The 19,844-nt window shown below is 35.9% G+C and overlaps 1 protein-coding gene across 1 annotated transcript in view; it reads left to right on the top strand.

The window, feature by feature from the left end:
• Nucleotides 1–18,175, top strand: part of LOC136247133 (fibropellin-1-like) — a 30,936-nt gene extending 12,761 nt beyond the window's left edge. The window contains exons 6-14 of the mRNA XM_066038760.1: nucleotides 859–1,086; nucleotides 1,294–1,407; nucleotides 3,501–3,728; nucleotides 8,309–8,422; nucleotides 10,949–11,206; nucleotides 14,630–14,827; nucleotides 15,002–15,292; nucleotides 17,613–17,813; nucleotides 17,965–18,175. Of these exons, the coding sequence (XP_065894832.1) occupies nucleotides 859–1,086; nucleotides 1,294–1,407; nucleotides 3,501–3,728; nucleotides 8,309–8,422; nucleotides 10,949–11,206; nucleotides 14,630–14,827; nucleotides 15,002–15,292; nucleotides 17,613–17,813; nucleotides 17,965–18,029 (1,697 nt within the window). The 3' untranslated portion in view covers nucleotides 18,030–18,175. The remainder of the gene's footprint in view (nucleotides 1–858; nucleotides 1,087–1,293; nucleotides 1,408–3,500; nucleotides 3,729–8,308; nucleotides 8,423–10,948; nucleotides 11,207–14,629; nucleotides 14,828–15,001; nucleotides 15,293–17,612; nucleotides 17,814–17,964) is intronic.
• The last annotated feature ends 1,669 nt before the right edge of the window (nucleotides 18,176–19,844 follow it).

Below are 19,844 nucleotides of genomic sequence, written 5' to 3'. Positions count from 1 at the left end.
CGTCATCGCAACGTCCGGCTTGGTTACCCACAATCAATGTTAGAAACCTGGCCTTTATAAGTGTTACAGCTGTCTTGTGAGACTCTCCCCACCTATTAGGTGAGTGGTACATAACAGTTATACAATGTGCACTCATGCTCTGCCTGTATAAACGCACTTGCCTTCGGGCCTAACGACCCTCAGGCTCGTGCGTTTATATCAGGCAGAGCACTCGTGGCCGTTGTATAACTATATAATATCTACTTTCACATACTTCTGTTATACGTTTACTCATTATTTTCTGGAAGAAGATAGATAAGCCTAATATTGGTAGGAGTTTTGTGAAATTTTGTTCAGATTTTTGACATCGTGAACTCAGGATATGCATTTTTAGTGAAAATTTTAAATACCACTACTATAAAATTGTTTTTTTTGTGACACTGCAAGCTTTTATAACCACAATAAACAGTAATTATAAAATACTAATGAGCAGAGCACTGCATAATGGACATTGCAGAATGTATGTAGTGGGAGATAGAATAAATGTATGAGAGGGTGAGTAAAAGCTTTGGATTTATGTCTGGTTGCACCATATCATTTTACAGTGTATTGGTCAGCCTCTTGTTTGTTCTACTGGATATATGGATGTTCCTATCCTCAGTTGTGCTCATTGAATAATTAACCCATGGTCTACTGTACATACTGTATTATGCTTAACCCGTCAATATATAAATTGTTTATTGTATTGATACATGAGCATACTAATTTTTACATGTCATTATATTAATTTACAATATTAAAAAGTGAGTGCCAATGCGATTTATACTTATGAATAACCATGCATACTTTGTATAAAGTTTATATATTTTCTCATTTCAGTTGTAGACAATTGTGATCCTAATCCTTGTCAGAATGATGGTAACTGTACTGATGGAGTTAACTCATTTACATGTGATTGTGTGGATGGATTTAGTGGTGATAACTGTGAGGTTGATATAAACGATTGTGTTTCTTTTCCTTGTCTCAATGGTGGCACATGTATCAATGGAGTTAATTCATTTACCTGTATATGTGCACCAGACCACACTGGAGTGACATGCAGCACAAGTGAGTGTAAACAATAGTACCATGTAGTGTATCAAACAAATGCCATAATGACTGAAGAGGTATTACTATGTACATAGTAGCTGTAACATGGCTACTTAGTTACATAACCACAAAACTACATTGAGAAATTAAATGTAAACACAGTACAGTCATACGGTATTCCTCATAATAGAGCAATGATAAGGAAAGTAACTCCATAATTTTCAGTTATAGATGATTGTAACCCCAATCCTTGTCAAAATGGTGGAACATGCACTGATGGAATCAACACATTTACATGTGACTGTCAGGAAGATTTCACTGGAATAAAGTGTGAAGAAAGTAAGTCATAATGTTATCCAAACTAACTCATAACAGCAAATTTCAATATGGCTAGTGCTTGACATACTTTATACATTAGATGTATATGCACTTATGGTAAGAAAGATAGTTGTCTCTTGTATCAGATTGAATCATGTAAACAGTAGAGCATTGCCAAGCACAGCTATAAGTACATAACTGAGAAAACACCATAAAACTAATTAAACAATTTTAGCAGATTTTTACACCTGCAGTGTACATGTTTGAAGAGTTCTTCTGATACCAATACAGCTTGCTGGTATTCCGTTTTTGTAATATCAAAAACCTATATTTTCCATACATAGGACTGGCTAAGTTATGTATACGTAGGTTAGGAACCCAGACTGAGGTTCTTCATGGATTTAGAAACCTCGGTTTCTAAACCACAAAGAACCGAGGGCATGGTTCCTAACCAACTTAGATAATGGTATTGTTTTATATGCATACATAGGAGGGGTAATTGTGGGATTGGATATGTTATATTAAATCGTCATGCAATGTTAAAATTCAGTATATGCGGAAGACCAAACAAGTATTTGTCTAAGTGCTAGAGAAATTGAAGCTAGCACCGTGTCGCTGCTTCCTTGGAGCTGAGAGCAGTAGCTAGTATAATAATAGTGAAATATGTGAATAAGCGTCAACAAGAAAAGTTACAAGTTGTTGAACACCCATGGCATGACAGTAGTGTGAAGAACAGGTGTATAGAAACTGTTACAGCTTGAAGACTGATGATCAAGTCTTGAGTGCCAGGATAATGATGGCAAACAGTTACCACAGCATGGTTTTGATTATGAACAACACCCACATTATAGATAACATTAAATAACCATTGCACAAGGAAGCTTACCCATCTAGGTCTCGCTAATAGGTTAATAGAAGATGAAACAGGCATAAAACACTAGTTATCAAACACACCATTCACTATAAACAGAATTTTTCATATTTCTGGATTAATTTTTGTCCATTCGTCATAACAAATGTAGCTACATGTACAATGTTAGATTCTATGTCCCATAATCAAGTTCTTTTAAGCATGCTTATAATATGAAGCCAGTTGTTACACTTAGGCGGCTGGTCGCCCACTGGGTTAGCATAGCAAATCAATAATCGAATGTGAGATTTGCAATGCTTGAGGTACTCCTGCTGGCAGGTCTCCAACCATTTGAGAGGGTTTTTAAAGACCTCATTATCTTCCAAAGATCAAAGCATACTATGCATACCATTAATTAAACAGTATTAGTGTTATTAATGGACATTACAATTATAGGATCAAGGCCTTTGAGTTTGTCCATATCGTATATGTTTATATGGACAGGCTGTATAGCTATGTACAGGCATATACTGTACATAGGAACATGCAACTTACTTTTTCCACTTATAGATGTACAGGTTGTTGTACATATGCTTCTAGTCCTGATTTACTGGTTGCATACTCTATTTCAGCATTCTTGTAAATTGAACTATACAATAATGAGCATGCGTGGCCATCTTAAATTATGGCATTTGCAATCCTCTGTAATGAAGGTAATGAACTATCATAAATTCAAGTGTCAAAAGGCACTTCTCCATCTTAAGTGATGATGTTAAGTAGTGGCCATTATGCTTCGTCTTTAGCTATATTCCGTCTGTTACACAGCAACACAAATGAAAGATCAGTACAAGAAGTGCCTCTGCAATCACAGCAGAAAATATGTACTGAAACAACTGTAGCATAACTTCACTTCAGTTGTTTATATTCCAGTATACAACTGGAATACTGAGTGTGAGTGAATCAGTCAGTCGGTCGGTTTGTCAGTCAGCATGAGAAAGTTTGATTTTGCAGATTCTGAAACTTTAACAGTAACCGGCATAATAAACATTTGCTTAAGCAACATTTTAGTCAACTAATATATCCATATCATTATGTTAAGAGACTACTTTCTGATAATCAATCTTGATACAAATATAGTTATAAATCTTCATGATCACTATTGTTATTTGCTGTATGTAGCTATGTATGTATACTTGGTGTAAATGTAGCTACATAATCCACTCAATTAATTCTCAAAACACCACAATCATCAACCTTATATTAGCTATAGATGATTGTGATCCTAATCCTTGTCTCAATGGAGGCGATTGTACTGATGGCATTAATTCATTCACTTGTGAATGTGAGGATGGATACAGTGGAGACACTTGTCAAATGAATATTGATGATTGTGATCCTAATCCTTGTCTTAATGGTGGTAGCTGCAATGATGGAGTCAACATGTTCACATGTGATTGTGCACTTGACTTCACTGGTGTGACATGTGAAACTGGTGAGAGCAAAAATGTATTGTCATAATGCATATACATATATTTTAGGCTCAGGCCTATTATGCCCAAATTTTTACCTTTTATGCTTTTGAGCAGTGCTCAAAAATCAAACCTATCATGCTCACAATTATGCTTTCAAAATCATTATATGTGTGACTTGGCTGTTTTATTAGGGTATATCAGCATTTCCTGACTGCTGTATTAGAGTGAGTGACTGCTCTATTAGAGCATCTCGATCTTATATAATATATATTTCTGCAAAGTGTGAATAGCCAACAAAGAAACGGTTCATGTAGTCACAATACATGTAATAATTACATAACCAAGTAATAAGAATAATAAGAAATGACGTCATAAATAATTAATGTACAGACAAAACTACGCAGCACACGCATGAAAACTTACCGGCATCGGGTTAGACGATAGCCGAACGTCAAAACAATAAAACAGTTTGTTAAACAAGGTCCTCGTTCATTAGTTTGGTTTTCCAAATAACGCCATCTGGCTATTCAGTTCCTAGTAACCAGTTTCAACACATGACGCGTTAGTTACGAGAAATGCCACTTGCATAACCTGTTTGGGTGTTCGGCAAACATTTTATATACACTGCGCCTAAAACTAAACATTGAAGTCGTATAACCGGTTCGAGAACCAGGTTTGTATTGTAGTTCCATAGTAACCAGAACATATGCGCTGCGCGTTAAATTAGGTGTTAGAAACGTACTTCAAACTTTCAGCCGACGCTTTGAGGGAACTTGCTGGGTGTGGATAAGCCATAACTGGCTCAAGCAGCTACCATACGTACTCTATACAAGTTAAGATCGAGATTGGGTCGCGTGTTTCACGACTGAAAGAGCCAGGGAGAAATGCGACGAAAAACGAAGCAAGAAAATGTACAGCTCAAAAAGTGTTGTAAGCTGCTTAGATTAAGTAACAAGGGCGGATCCAGGGAGGTTCAGAGGGTTCCATGGAACCCCCCTTTTGAAAAAGCCTCTCTTACACGAGATACTCTAATAGAGCAGTCAAGATCGAGATACTCTAATAGAGCGGTCACAGTATTCTTAAGGGGAGCAGTGTAGCAGGCTATGTGTGGAGGAAATATAGTTGGTGAGGGTATCTATGGTGAAGGGCAGCTATTGTCAGCAGATGACCTTTTGTGTTAGTTTGTTTGGTCTTCAAACCATAGATAATATATACCCATAGACAATATATTATCTATGTTTAAACTTACAGCCAAGTTGAAGTTGCAATTCCAGAGTGGAACCCCCTTTTAATAAGTCTGGATCCGCCCCTGAGTAGGAAAAGGGTCCAAAAGATAGCATAAGAGATGTCAAACATGTCAGATATTAAAATAGAGCCCCCTATAGATGTTTTGATATAATATATCTTAATAGAGCAGCCATAAGATCTCCATTCATTTTTAATTTGTTCCTTGTTTTACTACAAAAATGGGATTTCCCATTTATTTCCAGTAAAGATGACTTTCACATTAGACTGTGTCTCTAGCGTCGAAGGCAGAAGAGGTCTGTAATGAATTTCAACCTGATAAAAGTATTTGCCCCTTCATTTTATTGGTCATCGTGTTGTGTATACTTGTACTTCACACACTTTTAAGTGACTAGAAACTAGTCAGCCTTTGTATAGAGTAACGGTCTGGTCACACTAACATTCAAAATTTGTAGTATGTTACTGAAAACAGATAACACCAATCAGATTGCATTGCTGGTACAGTAATTACAAAGTATCTGTTATGTTTGTTTTGGAGTTACTACTTGATGCGTGAAGAGTTTGTGTGAAGATGTGATATAACTGAAGCTGATTGTAGCCGTCAATTGGATGCTCTTTAAAAGAAAAGATGGAGGTAGTAAAACTGGTAATGGAAAGAGATCTTTGGTTATGTTAATCCATATGGAAAAATATCTTTGGTCGTTGATCTATTTCAAGAACTGCTCACTTTGGGTGGATGTTGGGTGTGCCATTCTTACTGACATTGTGACATCACTGTTTAATTACATTCCACTGTTGCAACTCTAGAGTGACCAAATTATTCCTCTCTACGTGAAGAGGCTGGCACTGCCAGACTATATAGAAACACTATTAACATCTGTAACATTAACTGTACTAAATTTCTAAGCCAATTTCAAACTATTGGTGCTTCTTTCTCAGGTACTCACAAGTTAGACTGAATTAATGATTGTTCTATGGGAATACAAAGAGTGGAATCTAAAGAATTTTTGACATCTGTTTTTCATTTTAACACTGCTGTTCAGGTTGTAGCCAGACTTTGCCATTGGGTGGGCAAGTCATATTTAGCCATGCAACATACTGACACATGCCCATCTTCATATGGACATCAATACAACATTTCAAAAAATAATATATGTGTTATGCATTATGTACAATACTTTTCCTACACTACCGCATGTAAGATGACTAATATCACCTTACAGCCCTAACTGGCTATTGGTCTGCTTAAATATAACCAATATATATGTCTGCATGCATGTGTCTTTATAGTTTATACCCAACTATAAGAAGAAACTTGAAAAGCACGAGATTTTTAAAATATTCTTTCACATGATAAATATGCCCTTCCACTAGAGTTGCTAGCCTAGAAATAAAGAACAACTATTGATTGAAGAAGTATACACACCATTTGAGCTATCACTAAGCAGTATCCACATTACTAGATGAGTGCTAATGTCTAAAATACCTTACTCTATTCTCTGTTCTAGGCTGTTCTGAGTTTGGACCACACCGAATACTACAGAACTTAATCCAAATGTCCAAATGTAAACTGTCCAACCCACTACTACTGAAAGAGTTAATGCTAATCCTTTGTTCCACAATACCGAGTAGTTTTTGTAATCATGCACTGCATCACATGATCTTGCTTCTATTTATTGCCTCCTAATTTTCATACACAGTCAAGTTATTCATAGAGAATAGCTCCACTTCTGTCCATTCAGTATATAGCTGAAAATGACATCGGTGAAATTGAATTAAGTTGTGCTACTTATTGTTGTATAATGGTTAAGTACAGTAGACCATCAGTTATCCGACCCTCATTTATCCGTACCCTTGTTTGTCTGAAATTGGAAATGACTGCTTTAGTATATACATTAACAAATTTACTTGGTTATGTGTGACCCATTCCTAGTAATAATAATAATAATAATATGAAGTGTGCTCATAATTTGCTTTCCTTCTGGTGCACTCATTGCACATTTTATTTGTAAATCATCCCAATGATATTATGCTTAGGGCTGCACCGATTCTAGTATCGGTATTGGTATCGGGCCGATACTGCTGTTGTCATGAAGTATCGGAATCAGCCATTATATTGTTGCAGATACCGATTCTTATCACGTGCGAGAGTAAAAATAACGTTCGTTTGTAGCTACTTGCTTATTTTACTAGCACAGTGGATGCCTAAAGCATCAAGTATAACACCAACAGCTACTAGCAAAATTACTGATCGTGTGAAAATGCTTTACTGAGAAAAAGATCGATATACTCTAATAGAACAGTCAATACCTCTAATAGAGCAATCAGGTAAAAATGACTGTTTCAGTATTAGAATATTTTGTGTTCACCATTATGATATTATCTACACTTCTCCAGAAGAATACTGGAATATCCACTGGTTTGCATTTCAGTGACTTCCTTCTTTGTGAATCTTGATTGGCGACTTCATTATAAACATGAACCATACTAAAAACGTGTACAAGAATACCATGAAATGCACTATATAATAAATGTGTGCACTATGGAGTAGCTACTTTAAGGTACTTGGTATCAGTACTTGTACTTGCAGATACTTCCCAGCTGAGTACTTGGTATTTGAAGTATCAGTAAAAAGTGGAATTGGTGCAGCCCTAATTATGCTGACATTATGCTTGATGTGTTTAGTTACCTGCTAATTATGTCACCATAATCAGCTGGAGACTAATTTAATTACCGTGTTATTCAAGCCCTCAATATGAATGTGTATGTCATTATGTATAATTGTGTAAGTTTGTCAATATACTGTATACCATAATGACTATAATCAGATGAGACCTTTGAGTATACACTATAATAATATACCCATTGGTCCCACTGATAATAATCTGGCAGTTCTTAAATTCCAAATTGATAGCACTTGTCAAGTGCCTTCCTTAAAATTATTTTAAAGCTAATAATAATCTATAGAAGAATTCATAGAAAGGCAATACATTTTGGTATGTTGCATGTAACCTGGTCTGACAAAAGCAACCTTTTCAATTACAGTAAACAGAAAGTTGATTCTAACGTGAGTCATTGTAGTATGAATGAGAAATTTATTGTATTATGACTTGATAAATAACTCTGGTGACTAATGAAACATGGTCATTTTAAAGCTGTTGCATAGCATAATTGTGTGGAAATATTTCTTGTCAATACAGTCAAGACATGGAAAGTTATGAGTCATCAAACTTTGATACCTAGTAAAGCTATAAGACTGGTTTTGTCAGACCAGGTCACATAATTATGCTGTTAATAAAGTTGACATCTTCATGTATAATGTACACAACCTGTTAAATAATATTATTGTGTACAGTGGTAGATGATTGTGAGTCTGATCCTTGTCAGAATGGAGGCACATGTACAGACAGAATATTCTTTTTTACATGTGAATGTTTGGATGGATTTACCGGATTCACATGTCAAACAGGTAAAAATTAACAGCCAGTGTATGTGAATACATATACATGGTGATAAATATTATTGTTGAACTTTATGTGGGTAAATAATCATGGTCTTTAGCCATTGTTAAACTTAAATATGCAAATGTAATAGTTCAAATGTCAACACCATACAATTACGTATAACTGTTTGGTTATTGCTATTCTATAGTTCCATAACTCCAAATTTTTTCCGATCATGAAGCTGAATTTCAGACCAAACCTTTGGGAATGCATGCAGATAATAGAGTTTTCAAAAATGTACAATATCTGTGTGTTGACCACTGAACAAAAAGTGACATAAGTATGCAGCTTAAAAATTGCAAAATGAAATTACAAATCACACCTATACACTTCCTACCAAAGTCTTTTGAATTGCTTATATTATAATCTCAATCCAATAGCTTGTGATGGTTGTGTATGCTACGCACACTGTATGATCATGTGTGATTAGCCTTCCACCCATATACATATTCAGACCCACATGATTGGGTGCACTCTACTTCTACACTAGGCTTTACCACTTGCAGCTTTGTACTTTTTCTGCAGTCAACTTGCCAGCCTTTCTCTTTTCATCTTATAAAGTTTGAGCACATCCAAAGAGTTTCACATACTTTACAGTGCTTGCAGGTGGACAAAAACACTAAGATAGATGAAGTGCATCCCATATTTCAGATTTAGTTAGTTTAGAAAGATTTAGAGTTGAAGATTTTGAATATTACGTAGCTTAATGGCCATGAAAGCTTCTATAAACAATTAAACTTCTATAATTTTCACATAATAGATGTGACCATAGCCATAAATTTTAGCCTTATGGTTTGGAATAGTGGCTTAATTGCCATAGAGAATTAAATTTATGCTTTCTTTGATCATTACAAATAAATCTGCATACACTTGTAGCATACAGGCTGAGTAGCAAAGAAATGAGATGCTACAATAACACATGCTAAAGTTGTAAAAACAATGAAAACACTACCAATGAATCTTGAGTGTGTAGCATACCAATATTAGCTACGAACATCTTGCCAAATTTATTACTAAAAATGAAACTACCTAAGTGATCATATGTACTATATTCCATATGAGAGGGCTGTTATCTTCTTGTATTTGTGACTGGGCCTGCAAAAGTAGGGCATGTGGAATAAGGAGAGTTTTAACAAGTTTGCAAGGGCTTACACATTTTCAAACAGGGTAATTAATGACTGGAATAGTTTACCTGATTACATCATTAATGCTGATTCATTAACTTCATTCAAGAATCTCTTAGATAAACATTGGACTGATTATCATTATTTTTATAATGATTGATTTGTATGCATGTAATTGAGCAGGATTCACAGGCTGTGCCTGTTTCCTGAAATTAATACTTATACTAATACTAATGTGGGAACATGATCTTTGCCTATTTTTTTCAAACTTCCATCACTCATAACTTTTTATACCATTATGCTATGGAAATGCAATTTTCGGCTCGTAGTAAGCATTTAATTGGTGTTCAGATACAAGTTACAGAATGCAAATACAATATTCTGTTCCAGTACTGAGATATGACCTGTAGTCTGATGGGGTGTAGTTTGTGCCCACATGCCCTGTTTTCACAGGCCCGGTCACATTTTATGCTAATTATGTTAAAATTCTTTTAGGCCTAAGTTTTCATAATAATTGTACATACACAATGCCTGCATTTTGTAACAATTGCAAATGATGAACCAAAATGTTCCACTTCAACTTGCTTCCTGATTCATTTCTGGAAAATTTTAAGGACCATTGATAACTACAAATAAATATTTATTTGTGACATCAATGCAAACACAGCTTAGTTGGTGCAAATGACTACAAATGTTTTAACAAACCTAATTTGAAAATCCTAAATTGATTGCTATGCCAAATCTATTGCTTGGTAAGTCTTTTGAGTAGTTCTGCATCAATAAATGCCACTGGTCCATCCTCAGTGCTATAGAGCTAGAGTCCTGCCAGTGCCTACGTACCTCCAAAAACCATGGTACCATCAATACATAGAATTGGGTGATCGGTGTCCAGACAAAACTTGAATGCTACCATATCCACTATTCCAGAGGATGGGGAAGATTTAACACTTCTGTGAATTGCCATTACTTTAGAAGGGAGTGTAATCATTGCTCGTAGCATACAGTATATAGCACTCCCTTTAGAATATCTTTCACTTTGATTTGGAAATAATTTTGATAACTTTTGTTTTAACTGTAAACACTGCAAACATAAATAGTGAATATTGTGGCTGTCACTGTAAATTTTAGTGACCATCACTAAAAGATCCAGTGATGATTGCTATGCAAAAATATCACCACTTATTTTTATAGTGTGAAAAAGTAATGTCTGAGATTTGTAAAGTTTCAATGTTTGTCCTAAATAAATGATAATGCCCATATTAATAATGCTTTTAGCAGCATATAAGATACACAGTTTCTCTTACATTGATGTAGCTCAATTATAGACTTTGCAATAATATCATCAATGTTATCAATCTCTATTAATAGCAATATGCCCACCACTCACTGCTCCTGATAATGGAATGATAGAGTGTATAATAGTTAATCCAACACCTTCTCCTGAGCCTACTCCTGGACCAACTAATTCTACACCAGTGGATCAACCTAATCCAATTGATTATGTTACTGGAGATATTTGTATGTTCACATGTGATGATGGTTATGAGATAAGTGGTAGTGAGAACAGAACATGTGGTGATGATGGGATCTGGAGTGGTGATGATGTGACTTGTACAGTACCACCAGGTATGAGTTCAATTTTACTTTTATCATGATCAGACACAAAGGAGACACAGCTTTTAGAGAGCTTGGTTTAGACTTATCCAGAAGGTGACACGCACTAGTGCTTGAAGCACGCTAGGAAGGTCTGGCCCTCCAGGAATTTTTAATATACTACACTGAGAGTGAATGTGAGAGTAATTTAGCAGTTTACCGGAATGCTATTAATGTTAGCTCAACTGTTGCATTAGGGTGACTGCTCTATTAGGATTTCTAGATTTTGCATTTATATTAGAGTCCAGTTAACCTATATAAGGTTCTAGGGAAATGTCCCCATCCCTTTGGGAATTAAACTCAAAATTGAACATGAGAGTGATTTCAGTGGTCGCATTAATACGTTGTTGATGGTTGTTTTAGGGTGACTGCTCTATTAGGGTCACTGCTTGAAGAAGGGGGCTATGTTTTACTGGAGGTAAATCACAATAAAAACCAAGTAGTATATTAACAGATGGGAACATTTTGTTTGCTGATGATTTACTTAGAGTAAACCAATTAATAAATCAACAGTAATTTTCAAGCAATGGGTATGTCAATTTTGATGCATTAATAGTACAATCTAGTCAATTCACTGGAATTGTAGGTAGCTAAGCATTTCTGTATTTGTGTGATAAAAATCAGCATTATTTTTAATGATAGCTAAAGATAATAAGTATTTTAGAGAGGTTAATTCTCTTTGACTGGAGCTACAGCCCCTACCCCCACCCTTTATCCACCATCCCCGACTTATATACATAAACAGCACAATCCAATCTGTTATTGTAGTTACATACTATTATATTGTGCGTGGGGGATGATGCTTTTACAGCAGCAGTAGCAGCAGCAGTAGTGCATTAATGTAATAATTTAAAATTTGCTAGATACATATGAAGCTAATTTTAAACTTGCTAAGGTATCAGTCTAAAATTTTAACATGATACGATAAACACCCAGTGCCTCATTATAGCTGCAAAAGAGAAAATTGATCAATATGCCAAAAAGAATGATTTTTCAAAATTGGATCACATATAGGGGTTGACTTTTGAGAATGGCCCTTCAGCCATTAAGAATACCCTAATGTTCAAATAGCATAAGTTTTTGGAAGACTTCCACACAGACCTTTTAGTTTGCTAAAGCCTTGTGGTATCATACAATTACCGCCAATGCCAAGGGTGGATCCAAAGTTAGACAAGGGAGGTGCACCATGGGCAAGGTAGTAAGTATCTATATAAGTAGGTATCTTGTGCTCCCCAAAGGCTATAGGTATTTACATGTTTCAGACTGAATTTTTGGTGTAAAGTAGTTCACTACAAAAAAAGAAATTAACTGTCAGGTGCTTTCCAAGTCAATGGAAAAGCATTGTAAAGGCCATATTTCCACATCTTTCCAAAAATCCTTCATAAATATGGCCCTTACAATGCTTTTCCAAAGACTTGGAAAGTACCTGAAGGTTGATTATTTTTGTAGTGTTTTATGCCCAAATATCTAAATCACAGACATAAATCTTTTCTAAGTGGTCTATGCTGCATGTAAGGATCAGTGACAGTGACAGTGACAGTCATTAGTTCAGCTACAGTATGAGCCTAACTGAAGTAAGTTTTCATATAAGAATGAAAAAACCTTAATTTGTAAAAAAGAAAATTCTATAACTAGCTAAGGGTTTGTGTTGCAGATGCAAATTTTCATATTCAATGGAGGATTCTAATAGTGTAAGAAATGGTGAATGCTCTATTAGACTATTTAACTGCTCTATAGAGTATCTCAATCCTGTGTATACAATATTCTATTTGATGGGGAGATGTCTCACACATATTATTTAGTCAAAAGATTCAACATACACAGTGCACTACTTATAGAAATAATTGTGCACATGAGGTGCACATGGTTGTCCTAGATATTACATCATTATCATCATTACAACACTCATGCATCAAGTTCTACCAACATAGAATTTGGTTTCACCCATTGACACAACCTTTTTAAATGACTAACTAGCTACAACAGTCCAGCAGCTATTTTAATTGTTTATATGGTTGTGAAGTGTCTATATGATATGTAGCTGAAGCTATCATATAGACCCACCCCAAATTCCTGATTTGCTCTAAAGGAGAAATTGTAGAATAAACTTTGGCTATTAAAGTTAATAAGGAATTTTATGACAAATGAAATAGTCAGGTATTCCACCAATTGCTCTGTAAGCATAAGTGACTGCTTTTAATTACAGTTCTTGACCTAAAACATTTTTTTGGAATATGCTCTAAAGCTGCTTTAGAATGTTAGAGCAATTCTCAATACCAATGCTTTAAATTGTCCATCACTATTTCCAAAATTCATCAGTCATAACTCCTGCATACCTACAGGTAGCAACAAATATACATATTGTTGGGAAACACATTCGATAGAGGTTAGAGAGCTGTGGTGATCATGTTTTCATTTATTCAAAATAATGAATATTGGCCACAGTTTTGAAATAGCAGGTGCATCTATAATAATGGTATATCAGAAAATCTGTATCAGAAATAGGCATTACATTTTGTATATCAGTCATCAGATATGAGATATACTGGATATATAATGCTATTTGTATCACAGATAGATTTGATGCAGCCTTGTGGTTAATACATTTCTTTGTTATAATTATAACATAAATCTGTATAGAGTATGTGACTGGTCTTTGGAAATCTAGGACATGTGGGTACATAAGTTTTGCCTACTTTGATGACCATCATCAAATGCTATAACGATTCATTAATCATTAGATTGATTTTATAATGTTCTATTCTGATATGTACTGGGTTACTGCCACTTACTCAATGAGTTGCAGGCTTCCTGGGTTTTGCACTTCCATATTACATGTTATAATGTTTGCATGCCAGATGAACAGCTTCATACTGACTGGCTGTGCAAAACCAGGCACAAACTACACCCACACAACATGTCTTATTTGTGACTGAATTTGCAAAAAGGTGTCTTCCACACAGATCCAATGCTATGAACTTGGATAACCATAACTCAGTTCTCAAAAAAATACGTTAACCTGAAAAATTTTCCATCTACTATACTACAGTATGTTGGTGATCACACTGACCAAATTTCAAGCCAATAGCCCTTCCAATCTGAAGTTATCAGTCATCAAAGTTGGTAATTTGGATGTGTGTGGAAGACACAATCTTTGCAAATCCAGTCACATTAAATTTTAAGTCCTGGAGTAGAGCATTTGCATGCACTCTGTAGCTTCTATTGTAAGGGAAAATAAATGCATAATTAGTCAAGAAAATTGCATGGCCATAGCATAATGTCATAAAAATTAGTGTTATGTATGATGAAAGTTTGAAAATGTAGGCAAAAATTGTGTGCCTACATGCCCTATTTTAGCAGGCCTGGTCACGTAACTCCTTGTTATATATTTATTAGGAGCATGTCAACCACTTACTGCTCCTGAAAATGGAATGATCCAATGTGACTTTGGAGATGATGGATTTGCTACTAAAAGAGATGAGTGTACTTTCACTTGTGACGATGGCTTTGAATTAAAAGGTAGCGATAAAAGGAAGTGTTTGGTTTGGCGAGGCAGAACAAGATGGTCAGGTGATGAAACTATATGTAAGGAAGGTAAGGCTTTCTGTACATCACTCTAAGTACATAGGTACATAATAATTGAAGAACAGGCATTTTAGCACATAATTGCTGTATGTAATTTTTCTTTAAGCAGCTGTGTGGCATGAAGGAAAACTAAACTATTGTGTATTTTCAAATTTCTCAATTATTAGTCTTACTCTTTTCTAGTAACATGTCCAGCCCTGTCTGCTCCTGCTAATGGAATGATAGAGTGTATATCTGGAGTTCCTACTCCTCGTCCTGAACCAACCCCTGCACCTGAACCTACACCGCCAGTTAATAAAAGATTCCTTCAGTACTTTTTTAGGCATCACAATGATGACTCTGAATATACACCTGGTTCCAGTATTGGAGATGTCTGTACATTTACATGTGGTGATGGTTATGTGATCAGTGGCAGTGACAGCAGGACATGTGGAGATGATGGGAACTGGAGTGGTACTCGTACTACTTGTGATGGTAAGTACCGTTGTGCATTATGTGGTCATGTATCATACAAGTAGAGGTATCTTCCCTCCTCTTAAATTTACTGTATTAACAACACACAACACTCAAAGAATGGTCTCAACAAATAGATATAGTTGTCTCTTTCCAAGCTGTTATACTGTAATACTTGCTGTGATGTTGAAACTATTATACCACTCCAGTGGTGAAGATCAAAATCATTAACGTGCTGCACTATTGTATATAACTAATATGACAAGGCAAATTTGTGGTATATACAGTATAGGTGATACATATATAACTGTAATTAGTTATAGTTAGACACCAAATACCAGTGTCTGTGAGTCATAAATGCTGAGTAGGAGGTGTTAGAATGATGCAATAATTAAAGAAACACACCTCGGTTTCCATTGCATCATTATAACACCTCCTATAAGCATTTGTGCCTCGATGACGCTGGTGTTTGATGTCTAACTGTTTTAGAAAATGGTCAGTCCAGGACAAGTTAATGTAGCCATATCTTGCACCACTCAGCTTTGCCAAGTCAGTGAATAGTTTATGAAAGGCTGTACAGGAAACTCCACTCGAAAATGTACCTGCCTTCTGAATACTGAGCCAGATGTTTGACTGGTGATACATGCTGCTTGACTTTAGTGGCATCAACTAGTATTGCATCAGTTTGAGTAAGACGAAGCGTGTGCGAAAGTAAATCCAGACAAGAGACTCAATCCCTTCACCCAGCTCGTGTAGAAGAAGTGAAGTGTGTGTCATAAAACTAGCAACATTAAAATGTTGCTTGTTATGGCCATTTTCTAGGAAAGTAAGACACTAATACCCACCTTGGCGCTGCAGTTAACTCACTGGTATGGCTGGGAGGTGAAGGACACTAGCTAGCTACTAGATTGGTTGTGCTATTGTTTTGTTGACAATATTTCAGCGTTGATTAATTCTTGTGTGCATAGTGCATATCTAATTCACTGGGACTGTAACTGGTGTAGGTAACCGTGAATCTCTTAGTGCTAAGAGACTTCTATTGAGGCCTCTTTGTGATATAGAAACTTCTATTTTGATTCAAACTTAAAGTACTGCTAGTATACCATCTTTTAAGAACTGAAAGTGGCATTATGACTTAGCTATTTGAAATGTTTGGCAGTGGATGACTTAAAAAGTTATTTAAAAGATTGATCATTCCAAGACAGCAAACATCTGATGGTTGGCAAGAGTGGGGGATGGAGAACACTCTGCTACAGGCCTCCAGGTTGTGGGTTCCTCTAAAAACTTATTAAACCTCAGGTCACTTGTAGCATCAATATATGTGACCGAATTTGACAAAACAAGGCTTCCACACACATCCAATTTTCTGACTTTAACCAACTGTAACTTGACTACTCAGTAAGCTATTGACCTAAAATTTTTCCATAGAATTGTACAATTCCAGGCCAAAATGTGAAACTAATGGCATGCTCCTACATTGAGTTATGGTGATTCAAAGTCATAAAAGTGGATGTGTGTGGAAGCCTTGTTTTGTCAAGTTCAATCACATATTAAGCCATTTTAGACCTGTAAATTTCTAAACTCCTACAACTTCTGGGGGTGCAACCCCCTGACTTCTCTGAAATTCTACAGCCACACTACAACATTGTTTTGCTGTACACTTCCTTCACAGCTCTAGAATCACCACCACTGTGCTGAACTGTTGTTTACTATCTACTTATTTTCAATTTTATAATGGATCATTTATATAAACCAACATGGCTGTAATCTGTTTGTATAATACAATATGCCTGTTTGCTTTAATTAGTCTTAGCAGAGTGATAGACAACCAAAATCAACACAAAACGCCTCTAGATTGCATCTCTGTATTGGTAAATTTCAATACTTTCCTAGGAGAGCAGCACGCCTCCATACCCTCTAGCATGAGTACACTATGCATGCTACAGTGTAAATATGTTTTGCACACTATTTGGTTTACCTACATACAGTTTTGCTGAATTCTAATTTGAACACAGTTGCTGTATAAGCACATTAGCTTGAGGGGGGGGGGCGCTTGTTTTTACAGGATTTGGCAGCCCTGGAGTGGTAAAACAAATTAAAGTAGTTTATAAAGTGGACGATTTTGTGCTCATCTCCTTAAAGTCTGTCACCGTATGCTCAGTTATTGCAACTGAATATTTTTTTGCAGAATTGCTACAAATTGAGCAGCATATGAAGATATAAATTTAATACAATGGTATATTACCTATATAAATGTTAATGGAATGCTTGGAGTTTACGTGTTATACTGCATACTGGCTTTTCTGGAGCCTTATATAGCTCCCTATTCAAACATTATTAGGAACATGTCCACCACTTACTGCTCCTGATAATGGAATGATTGATTGTTCACTGGGAGATGATGGAGTGGCTACTCACTTAGACCAATGTACCTTCACATGTGATGATAGTTATCGAAGGAAATATGGTACTAGCTGGTTGAGGAAGTGCATTGTTTACAGAGGTTATGCACGTTGGACTGGACGCACTACTGTATGTGTAGGTATGTCACAATTTTTAAAATTACAATGTAACTCCAATTTTATGGTTATGGTTTACTATATATTGTAGTACTCAAAACTTCATACAATTATGTATTACGTAGGCTTACAGTGATCCTATACAATTTTTTAAAAATTGCTTTTTCTATTTAGATGTCGATACTAAAGGAAGAGGTCGTGGTCGTGGTAAGGATAATGATGATGATGATGATGATTAAACTACCCAGGTTCAATTGAACTGGACATTTTAGAATGTAGTTATACACACAGTTGTAGACAATTCACTTTGAGTTGTCATCATGGACTCGTACAGCTTTAAATTTACAAATTTAGGTTCATTGCACAATTATTTTAGATGAGTAGCAAGAAGAATACTGAAATGAGTTTGTTGGTATTCCATATGTGTGTGCACAATATGTTTATGTTGACATATTTGGTCCGGCTGGACCACTTGTGCTTGCATAATTGGTCCACTGGAGCATAATTGGTCCACCGGTACCAGTTATGCCAGTGCAAAACTTAAACGGTCCAGGCTGAGTAAAAATGGTCCACGTTTGTATACACACTTATACAGCTATAATCGAAAGCATATACAAGGAACGCTCTCTACTATCTATGCTTAAATCATTCCAGTATAAACTATAGTGGTCAAATATTATCCAAGCCTTCGCTATTTAATAATCATTATAAAATTAAAACTCTTTAGCAGAACTACACAGTGTTTCATGAGATAGCTAGCTACCTATCTATAGTTCAAACCAAGTGCATTATTGCTGGTGTAGATATATTATATAATTATTAAACCAAAGACAATTTGTGCACATGGTTGGTAATGGCTGTCTTTGTATAATAACACACTGCAAGCTTCATATCGTATACTCCACAGGAGAATATATCCCTCAAACTCCGCAAGCAATGATGCATTGACACCACATTCCATTTACATTTAGTCTTTTCCCAGTTTTCTTGTGCATGATGAATATTTCCAAAGTTTCCCCAATGCTTTCCTAATTGACACTTCATTACATTTTTCTCTCCTTTTGGATCCAAATAAGTTACAGAGAAAGTCCTTGCATTTATACATAATAACACCCAGTGATTTTCATGTGTTTGACAACCATATTCTATAATGTATTTGGTTAAACCGTTCAACTAAGCTATTTGTCTGGGGGTGATAGGTATGGTTGTCAATCTATGGCCAATCTTTAACACTGACATCAACTGTTGGTTTAGCTGGTTATTAAACTCTGAACCTTGATCAGCTGTTATCACTCAAGGGATTCCCATTTTCATGAATAGCTTGAATACAGAATTAGCTACTTGATGTGCACTCTTGTCAGATGTCACAACAACTTCTGCCCACTTTGTACAATAGTCCATGATTGTTAGGATGTATAGCAATTTCCTGCTGGTGACTTATATGTTGTGGGCTCAATGAAATCAACTCCCAAGTGGTACCAGGAAGACTTCACTGGAACTGGGTGCGATGCTAGAGTGATGGTTTCAAGCTTTCTGTTCACACATCGACAAACGGTGGGGTCTATTCTACAGAACGGAATGGAACGTAACGGAATGATGGACTAAACCACGGAACGGAACACTTTCTCAAATTGAAGCTTACAACTTACCATTGCTGAAACTGCCCTTACAAGTTATCAGCAGAAACTCCAGTGTGTGATTAAACATAAGATAAAAGAATTAAAGGATCAATTGTGGGTTCTTGTTGGTTGTCATTAGTAACGAAGTATTAATTGTAGGATGAGCTGTATCGGTAATGGTGACCAGATTTGCGAAAATGGGTCTTCCACGCACATCCAATTTATGAACTTTGGCATTTCATAACTTCAGATTGGAAAACATTATTGCCTTGAAGTTTGGAAGGTAGTGAGCACCAGCGTCGGTTAATACATGGGGAAAGTTTCAGGTTTGTATCTTTCTTGAACACAAAGTTATGATCTTTCAAGTTCGTAGAATTGGATGTGTGTGGAAGACTCTTTTTCGCAAATCCGGTCACAATGTTCATCCATGGTTCA

Source organism: Dysidea avara, chromosome 2 (assembly GCF_963678975.1).
Source record: "Dysidea avara chromosome 2, odDysAvar1.4, whole genome shotgun sequence".
Lineage (NCBI taxonomy): Eukaryota > Metazoa > Porifera > Demospongiae > Dictyoceratida > Dysideidae > Dysidea > Dysidea avara.
This window is presented reverse-complemented; position numbering and strand designations above follow the sequence as displayed.